This window comes from Scomber scombrus, chromosome 9, assembly GCF_963691925.1.
Source record: "Scomber scombrus chromosome 9, fScoSco1.1, whole genome shotgun sequence".
Lineage (NCBI taxonomy): Eukaryota > Metazoa > Chordata > Actinopteri > Scombriformes > Scombridae > Scomber > Scomber scombrus.
Window position 1 is genome coordinate 19,625,838 of NC_084978.1, and position 22,930 is coordinate 19,648,767.

The following is a 22,930-nucleotide window of genomic DNA, read 5'->3' on the forward strand; positions in this document are numbered from 1 at the left end:
TCTGATTCTTATGAAATTACCCTTTTTGTTGTTTAAATTAGTTGCTGCATATTAATTCAGATATTGACACACACATACACAAAACACACATTAAGAAAGCAACATAGAAAAAACACAAACGTAGTCACAGGGTCAACCAATAAAAAGCACTCTTTCATTCATATAGGCAATTTAAAGGGGAAATACAATAACAAGTGTGGCACTTGCAAAACACACGTATGCCTCAGTGACAGGATGCATTGTGAGTGTTTGGGGTATCTAGGTGAGAGGAATATATTAAACCAGCTAAGCATTTTGTTCTGGAAAAGTGCCACTTTTTGGAGGGGTGGGCGGCATGACTAATTGGGTTACCACTCTGCTCTGAAAACCCATCAGGAAAGTAACAGGCTTATGTGTTCAGTATGGCAGCTTGTTATGAGGAGAGTAAAGGAGGAGAGGGCCTACATGCTTTCTTGACAAGCGGTTCATTACCAAATGAACTCATCACCCTGATTGATGATTTGTCACAAGCCAGAGAGGAAGAATTGCGCTCCCTGATTGCATTTATGTAAAACTACCCCCTTAAAATGAAACTATACTGGGATATGTCCACTTGTGAGTCAGTTCAAAATATTTACAGTTTTATGAATAAATAGTAATTTTAGTGTGTCCTTCAAGTTTCCAACCAGTTCCTCATGTGTGCGCAGGTCTCTGATAGTTTGTGGTTACATTCAATGTGAATTCATCTTCCATGATATCAGAGGCAGCTGGAGACTGGGGATAAAAGTCCACAGGGATCTCCAGGGTGGGAGAGGGTGGGGTAGACAGCTCAGGGCGTTTGACCTGCCCTCCGCCCCTGAAGCTCCTCCACTCCTTGATCCACCGCTGCTTCTCCGAGGGGTCCAGCCGGTCCAGATGCCTGGCTTGCACGAGCGGAGAGGGGGCGATAGAGTTCCTAAGCACGTGAAACATGTACCTGGGGGAGAGAGTGTGGTGGTGAGAAAGTAGGCCAGTGAAAAATATGCGGCCCTTTGATGTAAATCAGAGCATTCCCTCTAAATATCAGCACTTTCAGAGGCATCAGGCACCAGGAGGAAGACTGAGCCGTGGTGCAGTCATTCCTGACCTTCACAATTAAGATTATTTAATTACAAATCAGCCTGGACTGTCTATGCACCAAATTAGCTCACAATCTCATTGCAGTTAATGAATCTGTGAGAATGCCTATGCCAAAATAATACTGAAAGAGTAGAATTCTGAGGTAGATTGGGTTTAAACATGAGAGCTAAAACAGTGACACCCAACCTTTTTGACTTGTGACCCAGAAATATGAAAGATGTCTATTTATGATCACCTTGGTACGGAGTGATTTTGCCTTTTCTGATTGTTTAATTTGAATTCTTTTGATTGTTTCATTCAAAGTATGCAGAATTTTTCAAAAAAGGGTAAAATTAGAGCAAACAAAGGATAATAAACAGACCTTTCTTCTATTTTCCAATTTTATATTAATTTAATAATCTTTGGACACCTAATTGTATCTCTAGACTATAATATTCTACTCAAAAATCTTTCCTTTATCAGAAATCTTGTAGGTCTCTCGTATTTTTTCTTATGAAGAAAAACAGAATTAAAGCAAACTTAACTGAATATCTTCCTGAATGTGAATGAACTACACAAATGTGTAGGCTCCTCTATAATCTATAATTTTGACTTGAAATACAACTGAGTTTACTCAAGTGTACTTCACCAAAATTACTCACTTAACAAAGTACTCAAAAAAGATATGAAAAAGCTACTCTGTTACAGTGACAGAGCTCTTTACTTTCCCCCACTGGGTTTCTGGAGTGACAGACAAATGGAAGATAATACTGACGGTACCTGGGCAGCAGAGCTAACACAATACTGATAATGCAGACAAGGTAGAACATGGGGTCTGCCATCTGGTTGTGGAGGATCCAGTAAGGGTTGGATGGGGGGTTACAGGTAACGCACATGGCGTTGTAGGCTAGCGTCATGATGAAGAACAGCACCACACTGCCCAGCATGATTACCCAATGAACCACCGTCTACAAGACAGTCACATAACACAGTCAGATAAATCATAATAATCTCTCTCTATATAAATATATATATTTAAATGAATAATGTAATGCAGTACTCCTAGATGCCTCCAATAATTATGTAGTATATTAGTTTTCACATTGATACTGGCTGAAATTATATAAGAGCTTGAGTCACTGGAGGTATATTGCGAGTATATCTAGAGATAGATATCGATCGGTTCAGCACTCACCCAGGCTTTGATCTCTATTGACAGATGCAGCAGGATGGTAAATAAAGAAATTGTGTTCAAAGGGGTTCCAAAGGTAAAAATGTCAATGTCTGAATCCCGGTAAGTCTGAGGAAAAATGAAACATGTTCAAATTTTAGCCAGTAAAATACATGGAAAGTGAGACGATGCACCATGACAGATGCACCATGTGTAATAATCAAAGACAAAGAATTTAAATGTTTTTCTTACCAAGTATGGAATAAAGAAGCACACAAGACTCTGGTAGAAGGCATCAAGCATGGAAACCCAGAAAGTTGAAAACTTGTATTCCTAAACCAACACATACACAAGTTGAACATAAACAGATCTTTAGAAGTGTACTTTTTCAAAGACGCAGCTCTATAATACTCATACAAATATATTTTGATGGTGCAAGGCAAACTGTCTCAGAAAAAAAAATCACTGACCCCTTCACCCTGTCCAGTCCTGTACAGTTCAGGAACACCCAGCAGCATCTCAGCAGAAACATCTTTGTCCATTATCCCAAACATGATAGGTGGTAAGGACGTAAAGAAGAGGTTGAAGAAAACCAACAGCCAATAGTCAATCATGGTAGTGGCAGAGAAGCCGCAGAAGAACTGATACCAGAACAGCAGGTTCACATAGGCCTGAAAAACATGTGACATCACACTGTGGATTATTATGAGCAGGTCGATGATGTAGACACAGGCGTAGCACTCTAATGCAGATACAACACTCACCACGTTCTTATAGAAGAAGTAAATGATCATGTTGGCGATACGAGTGTAGCACCAGTGTCCGTGAACCAGGAGGAGTTTTTTAAGGTGTCTGAAGTGAGATATGGCAAAATCACTTGCCATGACTGCCTGCAGATGATAAAGAGGAGTCATGATGAGTTTTGGACTGCAGAGGAAGGCACAATACTCTTGAATCAAAGGACCTCGGTTCTAACCTGCATCCCCTCCTGACCAGATATCCCAATGCCAATATCAGCTGCTTGGATCATGTTGACATCATTTGCACCATCACCTGAAGTCACAGAGTGAATGTCAGTTCAAGTACAGATACAAAGCCTTGAAATTATATTAACATCCACTGACTGACAAAATGCATTTATTTGGAAATTTAGAGTTTTAAGCACTTTCTCACTTTATGTTTTTAAACATATTGTACATATAATAAACAGTACTTTGATTCACTAATGCCATCATGACATAACATTCTCAAATTTCCATCCAAAAGTCCTTCTAAAAGTACAGGGACCTGGTCAAGATGTCTGTACAATTTCAAATGTAAAGTCTTAAGTATAGTAAATACACTACCAAAGTAGCACTCTTGGGTTTCAGGGTGTGTGAGGATCTCCACACTCTCCTTTTCTTACTTTCAACAATACATTTCTCATGTCTTGGGGTTTCAAAGACTCAACAGGATATGAAATTAATAAGATAAGATCACAAACCTGAGAGCCTAAAATAAACTATGCAACTTAAAGGAAAACTTTTTTGTTCTTGTTTGCATTCCCTCACAAAGCCATTTCATTTCCATTTAAGGCCTTTTGGCTTCCCTCTGACTGTTTTGGAGAATTACACTCAATTTTAACAGCTCGCATTACAACATAGTAATCTTTTTTTTTTTTAAACTTGGCCTTAAGTATACAGACATGATAAAGTAATGAAGACAAAAATGTCAGAAAAAAACCTAATATTGTCGTAATCAAGCTCAAACTAAGAAAAGGGTTAAAAAACCTGCATACACACTCTCACTTCATATTTTTTCCTATAGTATACTGTCTTACACAACTTCTTTTCTTTTGGATGGTGTTTTTTTATATCTCGCTCTAAAAATCTCACTTAAAAAAATCCCACATAGATGCATTTTAAATTGGCAGATAGCTAAACAAAATGTGCAAAGACACTAAATCAAATCAGATGAAACATGTTTAATACTGTACTGTAAAGCGCAGAGTAGCATCTCTACTAGGAATCATTGGAATTTCTTACCAATAGCTAGCGTCATGACCTTGAGTTTCTCCCTGATGACCTTCACTACTCTGCTCTTTTGTAACGGTGTGACTCGACAGCAGAGCACAGAGCGACAGTGCTTCGCCAGTTCCACAAAGCGGTCCTGCAGGTCTGACGACAGAGCCATTGCCAGGGTATGTCCATCGATCACCAGGGAGATGTTTGGGGTTGTAGCCACATTACGAGGTTCATTTGCATGCCTCCTCACCTCCTCCAGAGTGCAGTCCAGGATGGAGGTGCATGTAAGCTGAAAAACAACACAGGCTTATTTAGTTTGAAGTAATTTGGCCGTATAGGCTGCACAAAACTCCATCAGTGGTGAAAAAACAAAACAGAAAGAGGATGTTTTAAGGTTGTGACTTGGAAGTAATGTATGTCATAATTGAGTAAACACAAATAAAATGTTTAAGACAAGACTATTCCTCTGTACAAGAGCAAATTACAGCATGTGCTGGGGAAATAAAACATTACTTTGTTGTCGAGTCATGTTCATAATGCCTGGCTACAAGCACTTATGAGGCTCTGGTCCCATCCGACTCGTCATTGTTGTCTGTAAATAACTTCAGCTCCTTAGCCAAAAGGAAACCCAACATGATTTAAAAAATGGGTCATGTCTAGTTTTTATTCAATCTATCAATTGCTGGCTAAATTTCATTAGGTGTGGTGGGTAGATGACTGTGGGAGTGCATCCCTCAGGTGATCATCGTGTTTCAGTGTTAAAAATAGTTCATAACAAATATGCTTCCACTCTGGATAATGAGAGAAGGGGCATGTCCTCTGAGGGTTGATTATTAGACTGTTAATTAGATATGTAAGCATTAGCTATTGTATTGGAGGTAGCTCACTCCATTCATCATCAATGACTAGTCCCATCTGAAAGGAGTGTGGCAGTGCCTTTGTTCCAGAGAACTCCCCGTGTATCCGTTAGAGCTGCAAAGAGCCGACAGGTAATTTTGGTCTATTTGAGGCCAGGGATGATTAGACATGGTCAGGTTGTTATGAAGGGCTCATTCCTGTGCTACCAGGTCTTTAATGACCTCTGAGAAACAGGGCCCACACCTGACACCTTATCTTTCTCAGATGGAAATGTGAGAGTTTGACCTTTAGTTAAAATGTAAAAATGGTCAAAAACGGTTTGGCTATCTAAATTGGAGGGAGAAAATCTCACAGGCAAAACCCCCTGAACCCACTGCTTGGAAAATATCCCTTAATTGAATGACCAACCAAAAAAGTCAATGCTGCCTTCTGAAACAAGCTGTACGTGATCAAATATGAGTTACATCCTGTCTTAACCTCAAGGCCAGTTTTCAGCGTCAAGAGTTTCCAATGCTTGTAAAATATTTTAAGCAGTAAATCATTTAAAATTTCATATTTTTTTAAAACTTCAAATAATTTGACCTGTAATTTTAGTTGGAAAGCGATATTTTGTCAATGATATCACTATTATATCTGATAAGGTGATATTGAGCCACTTGTGCAGGCAGTTCTGCATGCATGGGATTGTGAAACTATATCACCCATACCACATCCCATGTTGTATCTCTATGCAGATGATATATTACTTTATTCTTAAAAATCCCACCCAGTCAGTACCCTCTTTTTTAAAACTACTTGATAGGTTTGGTAAGTTCTCAGAATACAAGATTAACAGGTTTAGGTCAGTACTACTACCCCTGAATTAAATCTGATGTGCCAGACTCCTAATAATTGATAGTTGATTAATAATTTAAGCAAAAACATTTGATGCATCTCCAATGTGGGAGTTTTGGATTGTTGGTCCAACAAGTAGTCCCTTAGATCTTAGCATTCACTTTTCAAAAATTTCAGATGGTTTACAGACCAAACTACTAATTGATTAAATCTGAGAAAACTAATCATGATTCAGCATCATATAACAGGATACAAACTGCGTCATTTCTTGTTTCATTTACCTAAACTAATTTTAATTGTAGTCTAAGAAATGCACCACCATTTATCATTTCACATCAAGCAGTAAAGAAAAGCAACTCTGAATCAATGAGGCAACCTTTAGTGAGGCAGACATCGGCCTCCTCACCTTGTTTTTGCAACTCATGTTAATCACCAGGTCTTCCTCTTCCAATAGCCTGCAGGCGTAGCCGATGTTGACAGCTGTCTCCGGCTTGTCACCAGTGAGCACCCACACCTGGATCCCTGCCTCCCTCAGTGCCACGACGGTGTCTGGGACATTGTCCTGCAGACGGTCCTCGACACCCGTTGCCCCTGCAGGAGGACACATATCCAAAGTTAAGCAAGATTTACAGAGAGAGTTCATCACAAATACATATTTTTATTAAGTGTTTATTTATGAATCATTTTTTACCTAGCAGGGTGAGGTTTGTTTCTAGCTGCACAGCAGTGTCCATGATGAGCACCTCTCTGTTGTCTATAGCAGCTAGAGCTTGCTGTCTGTTCACTGACCAGCTTTCATAAGCTTGGTCACTCACAACCTGCAGCACACATAACCACAAAATGTAAGAGAGATATGTTTTTAACAGGAAAAAAAGATGCTGAAAAAATACAGTGTTTGAATTTGCACCTTCTTTGTAAAGCACAGTGTACGCAGCCCATCTTTGGCATAATAGTCAATGTGATGCTGAGTATCGGCCACTATATTCTTCTGATTCCCACTGAGATGTTCTGAAAATAATATGACAAATATTTAAAGTCACTGACTGTCAGAATGTAAATGATATAATAGATATAAATACATTTAGTTTCACCTGCACATACCTGCGTATGGTGTACCCAGTAGCTCCATGATAGCGTAGTCTGCACCTTTAGTATACAACACATATTCTTTGGTGATTGGGTGTCTTACCAAAACAGACATCCTCTTCCTGTTGGAGTCAAAAGTCAAGGTGTCCAGCACCTCAAACACCAGGTCCTGCCCAGACGGGAGCCTCACCGTCACACTGTCATGGGTGCGGGCCAACAGAGTGAAGCCATATGCCTTGGCTGCATACACCAAAGCTGCCTCGTCTGGACTCTCTGCCTCATAGCACAGCTTATCTGAGGCCGCAGCAGGCTTGTCACACCAGGGTGGAACATGGAGTGAACACGTTTGAGCCCCGTCGGTGTTGAGGTCTTCAGCCCTCTTCATTTTTACAGGGAGGTTAAAGTGGTCATCCTCTATAACTGAGTCCTCTGATAAGGTGCAGGTCCTCTTTGGCTTTCGCTTCCAGGAGGTGAGAATGTGGCGAAGAGAGCCAGCCTTCTTCATCAGACTGGACAAAGAATCCAGTGGATTATTTGCCTGAGAGGAGTGTGGAAACCCACTCGCCTGAAATATTAAAGAAAGAAAACAGAAAATATAAGTCATAAACATGGAATATTTGTATTGAAATTGTGTGAAAACACATATGGTGATAGCACACAACACCTCTTACAAAACAACCTTGTCATGAATTTCCACTCTGTTTCCTTTGGTGCATTTACCTTTAATTACAAACTCAAGGGAAAACCCACTACTTTCTCCCATCTGTCAGACCTCAGAACGGCACAGTCAGGAGTGAGTAAAATTAATAAAGGTAACCCTGATTGCCCCTGCAAATCCCCCTTTACTATGTGGCTAATTTAGTGAAGACTCAGAACCTTTGCAACTGGGACTTTAAAGAGAAATGAGGAGCAATTAAGTACTGACCACTGAAGAAAGAGGAAAAACTTTAGCTAGCAATTTAAAAAGGCCTTCAAAATTTTACTAAATCTGAGAGGTTAAGAGGAAGAATGAAATCTTTATCTTTGGGTCTTTTGCAAGTTAAATCATGCATTACTCTGAATTATTGCAGCCTGAGAACTAGACAGCATTTTTTTTAGATTTATATAAATCACGATATAATCATTAAGACAATTAATTCTCTTGCAGTCATTGTGTAAGTTTGAGTTGTAGGAGAACAAATCCCCCACCCATCTTCTCCCTCTTCACTGCTGTGTCCTCCATCTCTACTCCCCATCCACAGTCAAAGTAAACGGAGCACTCACCCTCTGTCTCTGAGCTGTTGCCATGGAAACCACCACCGTGTTGCAAATGGCGAGAGCCAGAAAAAAGTCCAGGTATGGATCCATCTTCCGGCTGCTGATGCTGCTCTCTGCCCTGCTAATCTGCTGAAGCAGCTTCCTGTCTGGAATCACCTCAGTTTCCTGTTGGAGTAAAGTTAATCAGTAAGTTAATTAAAAGCTGCTGTTCCCTGCTTTCACTTTGCTCTCTCTGATTTGATGTGACAGGATTTAAATAAGGGTTGTTTTTTTTTTTTTTTAGCTTTTACCCTTTTTATCCAGTTTTGTTTTGCCACATACAAATATAAAATCTCCACAGAATAATTATAGGAAAGAGGAAAGGAGGATGGATGGAAGGAAAAAAGGGAGGAAGTTTCCACTAATACAAACATGCTGCTCTTTTAGAGACGCAGCATGAGGAGAACCAAAGATGGGCTGAGCGCCTTATTGGAAATAAACACAAGCCTTTTTCTGTCTCCGCCTGCTTGTTTTGGCCTCTGCTATTTGCCCTGTGGACAAAAATAGACACAGAGCTACTGTATATCAAGACGACAATGACTAATCTATAGCGCGCGTTTACAGTTTGTGTGACATCAGTGGTCTCTACCAAAAGGTGCCCAGCATGACCATATGTCCCATCACAGACATAGGGGTAACTTTGAGCCAAAATTGATGTGCTTATCACCGACACCTAGCAGCTTGGCCATCTGCAGTAGGGACTGGGACCGGGAGGCCTTTTGACACAAAGATGGGTGAGATTTGGGTAAACAAATGGCACTTTGAAGATCACTAAGTATGTATTCACACATCAGGAATGTTTAAAAAGGGGCATCCTTTTATGAAGGCAGTCAAGGGTTAGAAGTTACATCTTGACATCCTAGAAATGTATGATATACATATGTATATATGGAAAACAACGAGAATCAACACTTACTGATGTACAACCTGAAGTCAACTGTGTGTATTCATACAATATTGTTCTGAACTTAACATTATCATTACAATATTTTCATTGTATTGTGCCCCTTTTCCAGTGCATGCTGGGATAAGCTCCCATCCCCTGTGACACTGGACAGGATAAGCAGTTTAGAACATGGATGGATAAGGTTTACATTTCCATACTTGAAAACTTATTAGCCTAGTATTAGTCTTATTAGCTAACATATTAGATGTTTTTGCAGTGAACATCATATAAACTCAATTACGAAACTGTGATTCATTTTGATTTTACATGGAGCAGTGCGGAGTGGTTAGACAAGATGTTTCAACAGTCATCACCATGCTTTATGGGTTGCACTACAGTTCAAAAGCTGGATGCCAGTTCACTTTGCATCTGCGGTACATCATGTTTGAGTTTGAGCCATTTATTTGAATGATGATTATGACTGCAAGGACACTTATTAATCAAGAAGAATAAATCTAATTTGCCGGCCTTGAGTGAACTACCTGTTTTCACCTCCTGCATGAGCAAGCAAGGGAAATGCTGATGAACAGAATTAAATACCTGCTTCCTGACTGAGCAATCATCTTACCAGGGGACTGCTGAAGGCCACATCGCTCCGGGCATTTCCTGCGCCCTTGCTCTTGCGTCGGCTGCCACAGTGACGTTGTGTGTCCTCAGGGTTGGAGTGCTCAGAATCCAGGGACCATCCTCTCTGTAGGGGTTGCGGTTGCTGGTTGAAGATGACCTCCTCCTCAGAATCTGGCTCATCAATGACAGCAAGTCGGATGGCTACAAATCCCAAAAAACACGTATAGTATATAATATATCAGGTCAAATCACGATCAATTGTATGGCCCTTTATCCCATTTATAGTGGCAAAGGCCCACATTAGGCAGGGAAAAGAGACACCCAATAAAGTCCTTAAGGAAAGCCTCAAAAAAGGACACCAAACATGGCCATGATATGGAAAATAGAAATGTTTCTGACCAGGATACACCACAATAATCAAGTGCAAAAGATAAAATATATTGATATGAGTCTCATATGTACCCACTTTGTGTCTTTTCCCGACTCTTTTATAAACTTCTGTCAGAATCGTATTTGAGAAAAAGGGATAGTACACCCACATGCAAGGAAGGAGTCTTCAATGTTATATCTCTCATCTATAATCATTTGAGCGAAAGTGGAAATGAACACAGTCAACCAGGAAATCCATATCCGTGGCATAAATTTGAATCAAACCATGTTTTTTAACCATGCAAGCAACCCTGTGATATTGAAACACTAAAGGAAACAAGATTGTTGGAAATATTTTTTTCTTAAAACAGAGAGGAATGGAAGATGTAGAGATGACAACTCTTAGATGGTCAAGATATTAAATCAGTTTGAGCATATTTAGGCTCGTCTGTGTTTTGAGCTAATGCTAACATTAACTTTAACATTAAGTGAATCATTCTCAGTTTTGGGAAATACATGTATTTGCTTCCTTTTAACTTAGATGAGGCAGAGTGAAGATCAATACCTCCATGTCTTTGCATTAACTTGCTTATCTTGCTAGTGTCGTGAGTTTAGCTTAGCTAGGCAGTGACTGTAACACTGTCACAGTCACTGCCTAGCTAAGCTAAACTCACGACATTATTAGTGTTGTTAATTTTTTAGGTTAAAAAGTGTTTTTTGTTGTATTTTTTCACTGTTGACAGAGCCAGGTCCACTGTATCCCTCTGCTAATCAGTACCTGGCTCAGACATGAAAGTAGTATTGATCTGCTCATCTAACTCTTGGCAAGAAAATGAATAAGCACATTTCCCAAAATGTTGAATGATTCAGTGGAATGATTAGTGGAAATTTTGACCTATTGATGGTGCTAGATGAAACGTCAGGGAAAATGTATTTAAGCAATTTTCATTCTAAGTCAGGATTTATTGGGAATTTCTGAGATTTGACCATAGGACCATACATTTTTTTTAATTTCATGCCAATTCATTGATGTTGGTGTATTTAGCTATCCAAATATTTTACTCTGGACCAAAATGTTCCCTAATTTAAAGGACAAATGCTAAGATAAGTGACATATGTTACAATTGCACATTTTGCAGCACACCACATATGGACTTTAATATCTAATGTAAAGGTTTACCGTTCTCTTTGTGTGGGTACTCTGTGCCTACAATGGAGCACCGGCGAAACACCATCTTGTTCTCAGTGAGGGTGCCGGTCTTGTCTGAAAAGATGTATTCAATCTGGCCCAGATCCTCTGTGATGTTCAGGGCTTTACACTGCATACGGCTGTCTGTCTCCTCATCGTACAGATCGATGTCATTGGTGATGAAGAAGATCAGGCTGATCTTCACCAACTCAATGGACACATAGAGGGAAATTGGAATCAGGATCTGCAGAGGAGAGAGGAGAAAAGACAAGTTTTAATACTTTAAAATAAACAAAAACAAACTTTCAGCAGTCATGAATACTCTCTCTCTCTCTCTCTCAGACACAGGCAGACATTCCAAACCTGCAGCAGGATGATCATGGTGAAAAACATGTAGAAGCCAGACAGACTGGGACTGTCCAGGTGACCATTGCTGTCGGGGACCAGGTAAGGGGGCACGCTGGGCAGCGCCTTCAGCCATAAGAAGTGACCTGCATGTGTGAGGACAGGGGGATTAATCACACCGACTGTCACACAGGGAGGGAGGCTATTTTTGGCACCACACCTCTCCTCCTATGTGTTTGGGCTTGTGGCCAAAGTGACTGACTGGAAATTAAATGTCCCTCATGAATATAAAATCATTAATCATGAACTGGTCTGTGTGGTTAAGTTATGTAATTCACCACTGACCTAGTGCTCCAACAAGACACATGCTGAAGAGGAGAATGACGCAGTAAATGACGTCTCTGTTCAGCTTCCGCTCTAGTTTGCTGCGCTTGTATCTCGGTCCATTATTGTTGAGCATGGACTTGGTTTCATGGCCTACAAGGTGAAATCAGACGGTGTTGATTCAGTTACCAACAACAGACACTCCACGGCCAGTCAATTCCAAAGGAAAGTGATTATCATTTCTTTAAAATGCCCTCATTCAAGGTCAGTTCATACAAAATCCAGGCTGTCACTACAACAGAGGACAGATAGGTCTTGTTTTGGATAAGGTTTCTTTAAGTTTATAATGACATAAAGATGAGTTTATACTCTGCAATTACACACATCTCACACAATTTGAATTTGTTAAATGATTCAGATATTTTTCAGGCACATTTAGTCATCATCTGGTCAAATTTGGTTGTTTTATGACCAAATATCAACTGAAAAAATTCCTGCAAGCCTAAGCTGTACAGACATTTTATAGGGGAAAAAAAGTGAAATTGTTTGATTTTTACTTTGTTTGGTAGCGAGGTACAAAAATGTTGTAGGTGGCCGTGGTTTCACTGGGGAAATTTGGACTCATGACCTCTCAGATCGTGGCTATTGCCTTGGACAAAAAACCCAAGCTCAAGGTCAAAGCAGTGACAAGGCTAAGAAAATGGAGAGTATACCTGCATACACCACAAAGCCGACAGCGTAGTCCGTGTTTCTGACTGTGCAGCCTCGCAGCAGCAGACTCGCAATTCCAGCGCCCACCTTGTCCTTATTGGGTTTCTCTCTGCAGCAGGAGAAAGTGAGAAACCCCCTTTGTACTGTCAGATCTGGTTAGATATTCATTACTGCTTATATATTCCCCATTAGCAATTCTCCTGCTTTACAGCCATAGTTGGACAACATGGGTAGGCCAGCTGTAAGAGCTGTGGTGCCCAAGGAAATCGATTATAGTCTATTACAGCCCCAATAAAGCCTCCAGTGGCATCAGAAAGTGCAGCGAGTGGGTTGGAATTAGTTTTGCTCAGCAGCTCTGAAAGCCTCAAAGAAACTGTTTGGGGGAATCCATGTGATCTGTGTATTTGATACTTACACATAACACTTGAAGTGATTCAGACTGTTGTTGGGCCTTTCACACACCACAGTGCTTTTGAAGCTTTCAGGTTCAAATTGAGGATCCTGGGAAATGAGAAGAGATATAATGCCACTGCAGTATGAATGGAAAGCTTATGCAGTTTAACCTGTACTTCCAGAGTGTCTTAATGATTATTACATGCAGGAAAGACAACTGTGGTTTCCGAAATATACATACATGCAATCCTACAAGTTTTTATTTTTTTTTAACCAGCCTTTCATCATTGACTTTGACATGTCCTGCAGCTACTGTTGATGTTGAGTAGGCTCATGTCAGGACACGTCAGAGTTATTTTCATGCAGTTTGTTAAATGCCAATAAAGGTGAGGCAGCACTGAGGAGAGGGGAGATATAAGATGTGATGAAAGCAGAAAGACAGGAAGGAAGCTAAATACAAATATCTCCCAGAAACTCACTGAGATGCAGAGGCCAGACACGACCCTCCTTTGTTTCAGATTGGTCTCTCCATCCAGGTTGGCTGTCTCTAAGTGACAAACACCATTCAGGTCTGATGTGTGCAGGAGCAGGAGGTCGGCAGAGACAATCTCATTACAAAACACTTTCACAAAATCTCCCACTCGTACATCCTTCCAGCGCTGCTCCACAAACTGCTTGTCTTTCCTGAAATCAAACATGTGAGATACCAACAGTCAATACGGAAGATTTTCTAAACAGACACAGGTCCCTTCAGGTGACTTTTATATAGATTTTTTTTCACATATATTAACTGTTCCTTTGGCATTGTGGTGGTATTTTTTTATGCTTATGCAATCAAATGAAATATTGACTCACTCGTTATGGATATAAAATCACGGCACCTGCTTAGGTTAGGGAATAAACAATACAAGCACCAAATGAAAAATCAATGCTGTTGTTTTTGGAGAGCAGCCCAGATGTGTATTGTGTGTTTTAGAAAAACAAAACTTTCCAATAAGGATTTACATAAAGACACTTCCTGAGCTGAGGTTGCTGCCAGGGTTTGAAGATTCCCTTTGACAGAGCTTATTGTTTGAATCTGTACGTCAAGTGCTGACTATCTGGGAAGTTACAGAGAGCGGAAGGTATGCTGCCCTTCATGTACAACCTGACTGGGTGGCTTCCACACACCACCGCACCTCTCCTCAAACAAAGCCAAAAGCAAAGAGGGGGAGTTAATGTAGTTTTAGTGTGTTGTTTAGATCATACCAGCTTTGCGTACATTTCACGTCAGGCGGCCTAATTAACAACTTCAGTAACGGGAAGGTCCATCTCTCGGAAGTGTGTCGTGTTCTTGTATCCCTTGGAGTCTATTACATTGCAGACATGCAGTGGTGGAAAGTAAACTCTCTAAATATTTTATGTCTTTATGTACTTTTTCTCCACCATATTTATTTCACAGTAGTTTCCAGTTACTTCTCAGATAAAGGCTTTAAATGTAAAACATATTATCACTATGTAAAGTATAATGCATTGTTATAGAAACTACACAACAGTGTATACACTTTAAATGTCATAAAAATATTAATATAAACTAACTTTTTTATACATTGTGTGCATTTTTCTGCTAATACTATAGATTCACAGGTTTTCAAGTTTGTCCTAAATCAGGTGCCTAAATGAACACTGACACATGCTCATATTGACCATTAAGTTCCCTTCATGCTGTACGCCCTCCTTCTGTGCTAAAGTGTGTGTGCTCAAAGGTTAAGTTGAAGCTAATATGAATGTCCAAATGAGTCAAATCAAGTCAGTGTCTTAAAGTCTTTTTTAATCTTTTTGAAACGATCCTTCCACTGCAGCTGAACAGGGGAACACTGTGTTGATTTATTTTTTACTAAAAAGACTGTACTCAGACTACTGAATTCTCATATTAAATATATTTTTGCCCAAAACAAGGACTGCAGATTTTGTCCCCCATCACTTACATTGAAAGATCATATGAAGGTAATGGCCAGTATGAACAGGAGGGACGGTCACATGGGCAGCTGACTTATCCTTTAAGTAAAAGTTTGAATGCGTGACTTTTTCTTGTACTTGTTTTCCTTTGTTATTGTTAATTTAACTAATAATACTATTTCTACCACTGTAGACATGATCATGAAGTTCTTAAATCAATATCAGCAATCCTAAACTGTTTTAAATATTTCACTTGTAGTCTTTCAGCAGCCCTGAAGCCAAATTATACGACTGTCAGTCTAATCATCCAACCAATCAAATAATTTGTCCTGATTGTACTAAAGACAATACATTTCTGATCTTTAAGAAATATGTTTCTAATGCTTTTGTAAATTTAGATCTACTCCAAACAGTCTTCCTGATGCATCTTTGTGATAATGCCTCAGTATGTGTAATATTTTGTTGAAAAAAAGAATCCCTAATCTGTACAGATAAAGTGACAGTTTAAGGATAAAGTGCGGTTTGATATTTGCTGTGATAAGAGTGACATTCATACAATGTGTAAATCAGCTCTTATAGATAATTCAACAGCAGTCAGGAACAGTTTTAATGATCTGCTCTGAGTGGACAATAAATCAAGACATGTTTAACAATCTAATCACAAAAGTTGGGAGCCAATCAAAAGGATTAACCGCCAGCATGTCTGTGTTCGCTATGTTTGAAGGCAGGTGGATTGACAGGAGTTTAAGATATAGAGATGAGATAGATGGGCTGACCCTGAAGGTTAGGAACGTCACACTTCAAGCCTCTCTGAAAACAACAAGCAGGTGAGGGATGATGGGGAAATAAAGATGTGAATCCGAGAAGGTGATGACTTAACGTAAAATCGTTCATCAGGCTGCATTCCATGTGGGCCTTAACGTACACTGTGTGTCAGATGTAAGTACTCTTTCATCATGTGTGTTGAAACTTCGTCTACATATGGAGAGAGAAGCAATGTGTGGAATCCTAAAAGGTATTCTCAGGCCTCTTCTGGAAACATTTGTAAACCTCAAAGAAATCCCAGTCAATCGATTGCACCGACTTTAAACTGCTCTAATCTTTACAAGCCCAAAATAAAGCTTTAGCATCTCCACCATGAGAGACCCACAAGAGCTCGACTCAACTGCTGCTTATCTGATTGCGTGAGGCAGAGACGACTAGTGACCGCCAACAGGCCCAAAGGGACTGGCGTGTTCTCTGAAGTGTCCGAAATGCAGGGTCTGAAGTCTGCACCTCAGGCCACCTGGACACACACATCAGCACACACGATGAAGGCTGAGGCTGCACTTCTCAGCATCCCTGCTGACTCTTCTTGGGAAATATGAAAGCAAGCAGCTGCTGGTTAATGATAAACCCTTACGGAGGGTGAATCTGTGAGGATTCATCATTGGGGGTGTCTTGTGAAACCCTCCAGTCTCACATCACATCCAGAGGAAATCCACATCCCCTCCTCCTCCTCCTCCTCCTCCTCCTCCTCTCATTGTACTCCAAAATCACAGCAGTGAAAGGGTTGAAAATGACAGGGTTTATCCTCCTTTGTGAATTATTCATTTTTCACCAGTAATTCAAAAATAGATAACCGCTAACCTTTAATGTCTTTGCTGACGCAACACCCAGATGAGGATTTCATCAAATGTGCACAATGCGATGGTGAGAGATATTGTTGTGAGCCTCTTCAAAAGAGGAATAATCTCCCACACATTTTCTATTTCTAAGTCAAAAATTCCCACGGGGTGCTGAAATGCAGAGGAGGTAAAACACACACAAACACACACAATCGCATAAATCTACACACTCACACAGACATCAACATGCTGGATGATAAGAATCACAAAACCAGAGGTGGATTGTTGCCTCGTGCCACATCATGCATGAACAGCACAACACTCTGTTTCTATATTCAGGACGTGATTGTCTTTGACTCAGTTACCTGCTGTAGATGAAGCACGGTGTGTTATTGACCTTCCTGTCGAACTGGAACCTCCTGAAGTCCTCCCAGGCATCCCTTCAGTGCAGTCAAAGACATGACGACACAGATAGGGATCAAAGCCACCTCAGGCTCGAAGGCACTCACCACAGGGACAAAATTCAGAATGGCCAGGCCTACAAAGTAGATGTTTGCCAGGCGGTGAAACTGCTCTATGAGGTTCGTTGGGGATGAAAAACAGGAGGGAGTATTTGGTGGTCTTGATGGCGTTACCGTGGAAGTGGTGGTTGGGTTGCTTCCCTTTCTCCAGGCCTTCATTAGGCAGGTTAGACACCAAGTAGCGGAGGTCCTTCTCCCGTGCCCTCTGACTTGTCAGAGCATCTCTGATAAGAGCCATAGGACTCCTCCATGTCATGGCTGCTGTGTTTGTCCTTTTTCCTGTTCTCACCAACCTTTTTCTTCCTAGGCTCTCAAACTCACTGCTCCTGTGAGTTAAACAAATTCTCCTCAGACCCATTCCCTCCACCAGTCTGTATGTATGTGAGTGTGTGATCTGAAAAGCCAGATTCAGCAAGTGACAGACAGCACACCCTTACACTCCTCTGGGTCCGCCCCTTGCATTGACAGGTGTGTTTGCATTCCTGTTAGTGAAGTCAGTAAGTTCAGTCTCACAGAGATTGCAGCTAATTACAGCAAGAAAGTTAGCTGTAAGTGCTGCTGTAAGTGCTCCATTGACTCAGCTGATTTTAATTTTGCTGTCAATAATCTCATTTCAGCAGAATCACTGCACCATTAGCATGTTTTCAACTCTCTGACAGTCCTTCACACTGCAGTGTAATGAGTCACTGAGTCAACATGTCATTAATAGTTTACACATTGATGTTATTCTTGTCAATTAAATATTGAAAAAGTCAAAATTAACATAACACCAATACAGTAGACAAATTCACCGAACTGACAATCTAATACAGAGCAGAAAACTGGTGCAGTGGGTCATAAGGAGATTTGAACTGACAACACAACACTGAGCAGAGCGCAACTACTGCTCGGGGCAAACATATACGTATGAGGATTCTGCACAGTGTGAATGAACACAGCAGAAGGAACTTATACACTTCATACAGCTTCAGATGCAGAATGCACATCTTTTAAAGATACTGAGATAATATCATCATCGTATCATAAGATAATAACTATGACACCTTATTGACACCTGCAAGAAAATTCAAAGATGTCAGAGGTCAGAAGACTGAACTGTGGCTGGGAATTAGCTTTTCATTTTACATGTTGAGTGATAAAAGTTGACTCATGTTGATCAAACAGGATGGGGTAAACGAATGTGTTTAAAAGAATTTACGTGTGTAAAATTTACGTATGATGGACTGCAAAAAAACAGCTTCTTGCACAGATGGCATGCAAGTAGGATTCCTTTCACTTCCTCATGCTGACATATGTTGTCTTTTCTAGAGCAGTCTGCCAAACCTGTTTAAACAGGTCAGATTTGCACATAAATGTCAGTCATTTATTGTAATCATATTTAAATTTAAGACACATTTACAGTCCTGGTGTTGAATCTACTTGCCCCTGTTTATGATTTGATGTACAACATTTGGAGGTATTATTAGAAAATTGCCTTAAATAAAGATAAAATGGATCTTTTTTTGGCTTTTTTTCCCAGGATGCCATGCTTGACCTTGCAGGTGATTTATTATCACTCAAATGTAAATGATTTCCTGTTTTCTGTCCTTGCACAGTTGACGCAGGTGGGTTTGTCTCTCTCCTGGGCAGCGCATCATGTTTTTCCATCACATATGTGTAGCAGGGAAGTGGCGTGACGCGTGTGTCCCAGACTCACCCTCTAACCCGTCCCAGTCAGTTCTGGCTAGGTTTGACTTGGCTGGCATGCCGACTGCACAGTGGCGCAGCTGTGAGTCCACGCTTAGCTTGTACACACAGGAAGAAAATACATTCAAATAACACAATACACACACACACACACACACACACACACACACACACATGGTTCTACAGAGCAGAGGGCTGTGCATCCCTAATTACTCCAGTGACATGGAAACACTACAAAGTAGAAAGCATCTGCCTCCCCCCTTCCTCTCTTACATGTCAACACTAATGCCTTTTTTGAAAAGAGGAAACGAGAGAGAGAGAGAGAGAGAGAGAGAGAGAGAGAGAGAGAGAGAGGGCCAATTTAGCACAAACCATCTGTCTACTGTAGTGAGATAATACATCTGTTATTCTGAGGTGGAACAGTATTGTAGAGCTGATTTTTACCGATGCATGGAGGAACCTGGAACAAGGTTACATGTCGAGTTACATCAGTTTTTACACCGCTTTGCCTTTTTAGGTAGTTTTGCTCTGAGTTCTTTACTCCCAGAAGCATTACGCACTAACACACACACACACACACACACACACACACACACACACACACACACACACACACACACACACACACACACACACACACACACACACAGGCTACGTGCATTTCTAATCACAGCGTGGTTGAGTCTCTTCTACATGTAAATCTGCCCTCCATTGTCATGGAAAATGAAAATGAATAAATAAGTAAAGTCCACTTTATTTAAAGGTTTCTGTGTGTCTGAAACTGGACTGAGACATCAAACTCAAAACTGTCATTCTTTATTTCTAAAACATGTTCTTCAGATATTTCATTGGTTAAAACATTTGTTGGTATCTGTATTGTGTTCTTCTGTTCTTTAAGTTCAATATCAAACATTAGCTGCACATTAGTCAGTGTTAGAACAAAATCCCTTTTAAAATATTAAATATTCAGTGTTTTGCAATATTAAATATTCAATAGCATCCATTTAAGGGTTGTAACAGTGGTCAGGTCAGGAAGCAAGTACTGCGCAGAGTGCAGTCAGTTTGCTGAATGAGGGGAGGATGCAGGGACAGGTCGAGGCATGGATGGATGGATGGATGGAAGGATGGATCGCTCTCTTTCTTGACCTTTATTTTCTTTCTTTTCCTGTCTTTTTTCTTGTAGCAGGCGCCCTTGGCCTCTGGAGCCAGCGGGCCACAGTTGAGTCCACAGAGTGCCTCCATATCTATGGCTCTCTGCGTTAATGTCCCCTGAGGCTGGGGCTGGCGCTCAGCCCTGCTCAGACCCCAGCCGAGCCTATCTCAGCCCAGACCACCATGGCCCTCGCTCCAACTCCTTTGCCTCTCCATCCATTATGCAGCCAGTAGTCCCCAGCTGCAGCCCTCACATCTCTCTATTCACCCCTACATTTACTTCTCTCGCTCATCTACTCGCTCCCTGTGTCGGGTTGAGTTTTTCACTCACTCATTCAGACACTCAATCAGCCATGAGGCCGACAGTCAGCACAATCATGAGCAGCCTCACATTCACCGGACACATAAAACTGCCGCCCGCATACTCTGTTATTGAAGTGATAGACTGAATTGAGTTTTAATTGAATTTAGATACATCTTCATAATTGCTGACAATCATTACACAAGATATTTACAGTCATTATGAAATATTACAATTGGAATTTACAGAAACTTTGTACAAAATATGCCTGACTTCAATGCCTGGATAGTGGGGTCCTTGTTAAGTCGTTTCTGGAGAACAAAACATTGACCCAAAAGTCACTGGTGTCTGGAAGTGCTTTAGTTTCAGCAAGTAGATGCTTTAAGAGTCCATTAAAAAGAAAGAAAAGAGAGAAAAGTCCCAAAAGTACAGAGTCAGCAAAGTTGTGAATTGTGTTTTTCTTTTTCCTCAGTTAAATTGCTCTTTTTCTTTTTTGACTGGAATGGAACATTTGATCTGTAATTCAACTGCAAAAACAACAACAGAGACCCATTTAAATAGAATAAATCCATAATATTTACACATAATGTGAGTATTGATTTATAAAAACGAATCATCTCTTTTTCTTTAAACATGATTTATGTTTATCTACAGTTTTCAAAACAGAAACCTAATCACAATGGAACGCATCATACTTCTATCATTCATTTCTACTGATAATGATGATTGTGGATTGCCATATTTATGCAGCAACTCTGGTTGCGATGAAAGGGCTCAAACTCAGCTCATCTATCAGCAAAGTTCTTACACCAGCTTAAGTCACGTTAAAGCCATTCTCCGCCTCTGAAGCTCCTTATACAATGGCAGAAAGTACAGAGGAGTCAAAAGTTCTCTTTAAAAAAAACATAACACATGGTGAAATGGACTTCTGTCAGCACAGCAAAAGCAAAACATAAACTTGGCCAAAGCGTCGGTTTCCAACAGTCCCGCTCTTTCACCGGATAATATGGGACCTTCAACAAACGAGGAAGCCTTCTCTGTCCAGCATTGGCACCATTAAAGCCCCACAGGGATGTCCAGAGAAAAGAGCGACCCCTGCTGTCCACCTGTTGTCGTCCAGCGAAGCTCACACCAGCCGCCCAGGTGTGCCATGCTAAGCCAAAGCTGCAAAATGGTAACTTGCGCTCGCTAAACAGAATAACCTCAACTAGTAGAACTAAAATGCTTTGCTCTCCATCGTCATCATGATTGAGATGCAAATGAAATCAAACATAAGCATGCTTTTAAAGGATGTTTTTGATATACAGTAATTATAGGAAAATAGACTATCAAGGATGACTCCTTTAAAATCATTTATAAAGCTTTCCTGGATGCAGACAGCTCGGCTACGAAGTAAATAGATACTAAACAAAACAAATCCTTAAAGTATATGCAAACACAAGCATAAATATTTGATCCACAGAGAGTAAGCTACGAATGACAAATATTAGTGATATATTGAAATTCTGGAACAGGCACCATTTCTGTCTTTTTAAAACTCGCTCTTCTTTTTGGAGTGTTTGTCAGTCATTTTAAGGTGTTTCCCAAATCCTAAAAGAGTCACTGCTGACTAAAGTGTTGGGTGCTGCTGCAGTCCATCCAAAAGTCTTTGCATTCTCCTCATATTTTCTAAAATGAACCAGCTAAAAAAGTTGGTGCACTGTTCATCTCTCTCTCTCTCTCTCTCTCTCTCTCTCTCACCACCTCTCATCTCTCTTTCTTGAACTCTCTCACCTCCCTAATTCCCCCTCCCTCCCCCCCCGCCCCCCTCCCTTCTTTGCATGCCCGCAACAAGATGGCCACCGGACGCCGCCAGGTTTAATGGACGTAGTATAGCCAGTAGACCACATTGAAGAAGGAGAAGACGGTGGGGAAGATCATCCTGGACCACTTGTCGATAGAGTTCACGTCGGACAGGTCTGGGATGTTCACCTTGAGCTGGGAGGCCCGTCTCCGTAGGCGTGACTTCTTCTGGGCGTGGCGCTCCAAGGCGCTATGGCCATAGTTCTGGCGGGCCATGGCTGCCCTGCGGTACTGCAGTGTCGAGCTATCATAGGCCAGCATGGTGTTGCGGGGGTCCCCGGGTGCTCCCAGGCCCCGGGACAGATCCCCGGCACCACCCATCTCATTCTTCATCTCCAAGGTGCTGAACAGGATGTTGTCGTCAGGAGTCATCTGTGTGAGGGTGTAAAAACAGGTGGAGCCATGAGAAGTGACTGCCAAAGGGAAGTTTTTAGCTTCAAAATATGTTTAGCAAAATGATTACTCAAAACAAGTGTAGCTACAATGATCAGTAAGTAATTCACTGTGTGAAAAATACTGATGAGGTGCTAGAATGGGTAATGCAAATGAGTCAAAATTGTGTTACTTACAGTGAAACTTTAAGCACTTTAAAAGCACTACTTAAATTATTGATCATCTGTCAATCAATATCTGAGTGATAATACAACCACAAGACTATGAAATAACATTCCTGGAAGAGCACAACGCACTCCACAAACTAATTCTCATGGAGAA

At 40.8% G+C, this 22,930-nt stretch overlaps 2 protein-coding genes across 3 annotated transcripts in view; both read right to left on the minus strand.

Moving 5' to 3' along the window:
- Positions 1 to 672: 672 nt before the first annotated feature.
- atp10b (ATPase phospholipid transporting 10B) lies at positions 673 to 17,491 on the minus strand. Its single transcript, XM_062425272.1, is given in 23 exon segments — positions 673 to 955; positions 1,858 to 2,045; positions 2,273 to 2,377; positions 2,501 to 2,581; positions 2,719 to 2,919; positions 3,013 to 3,138; positions 3,225 to 3,301; positions 4,273 to 4,540; positions 6,350 to 6,534; positions 6,635 to 6,761; positions 6,851 to 6,951; positions 7,045 to 7,594; positions 8,293 to 8,451; positions 9,840 to 10,039; positions 11,388 to 11,640; positions 11,760 to 11,887; positions 12,087 to 12,218; positions 12,779 to 12,885; positions 13,192 to 13,277; positions 13,649 to 13,853; positions 17,080 to 17,153; positions 17,155 to 17,298; positions 17,300 to 17,491. Coding segments are annotated over 23 exon segments (3,972 nt in total).
- A 4,740-nt stretch (positions 17,492 to 22,231) lies between these two features.
- Positions 22,232 to 22,930, minus strand: part of gabrb2a (gamma-aminobutyric acid type A receptor subunit beta2a) — a 29,197-nt gene continuing 28,498 nt past the window's right edge. For both annotated transcript variants that reach the window (XM_062426250.1, XM_062426249.1), the window contains one exon: positions 22,232 to 22,588. In XM_062426250.1, coding sequence (XP_062282234.1) covers positions 22,232 to 22,588 — 357 coding nt within the window. The remainder of the gene's footprint in view (positions 22,589 to 22,930) is intronic.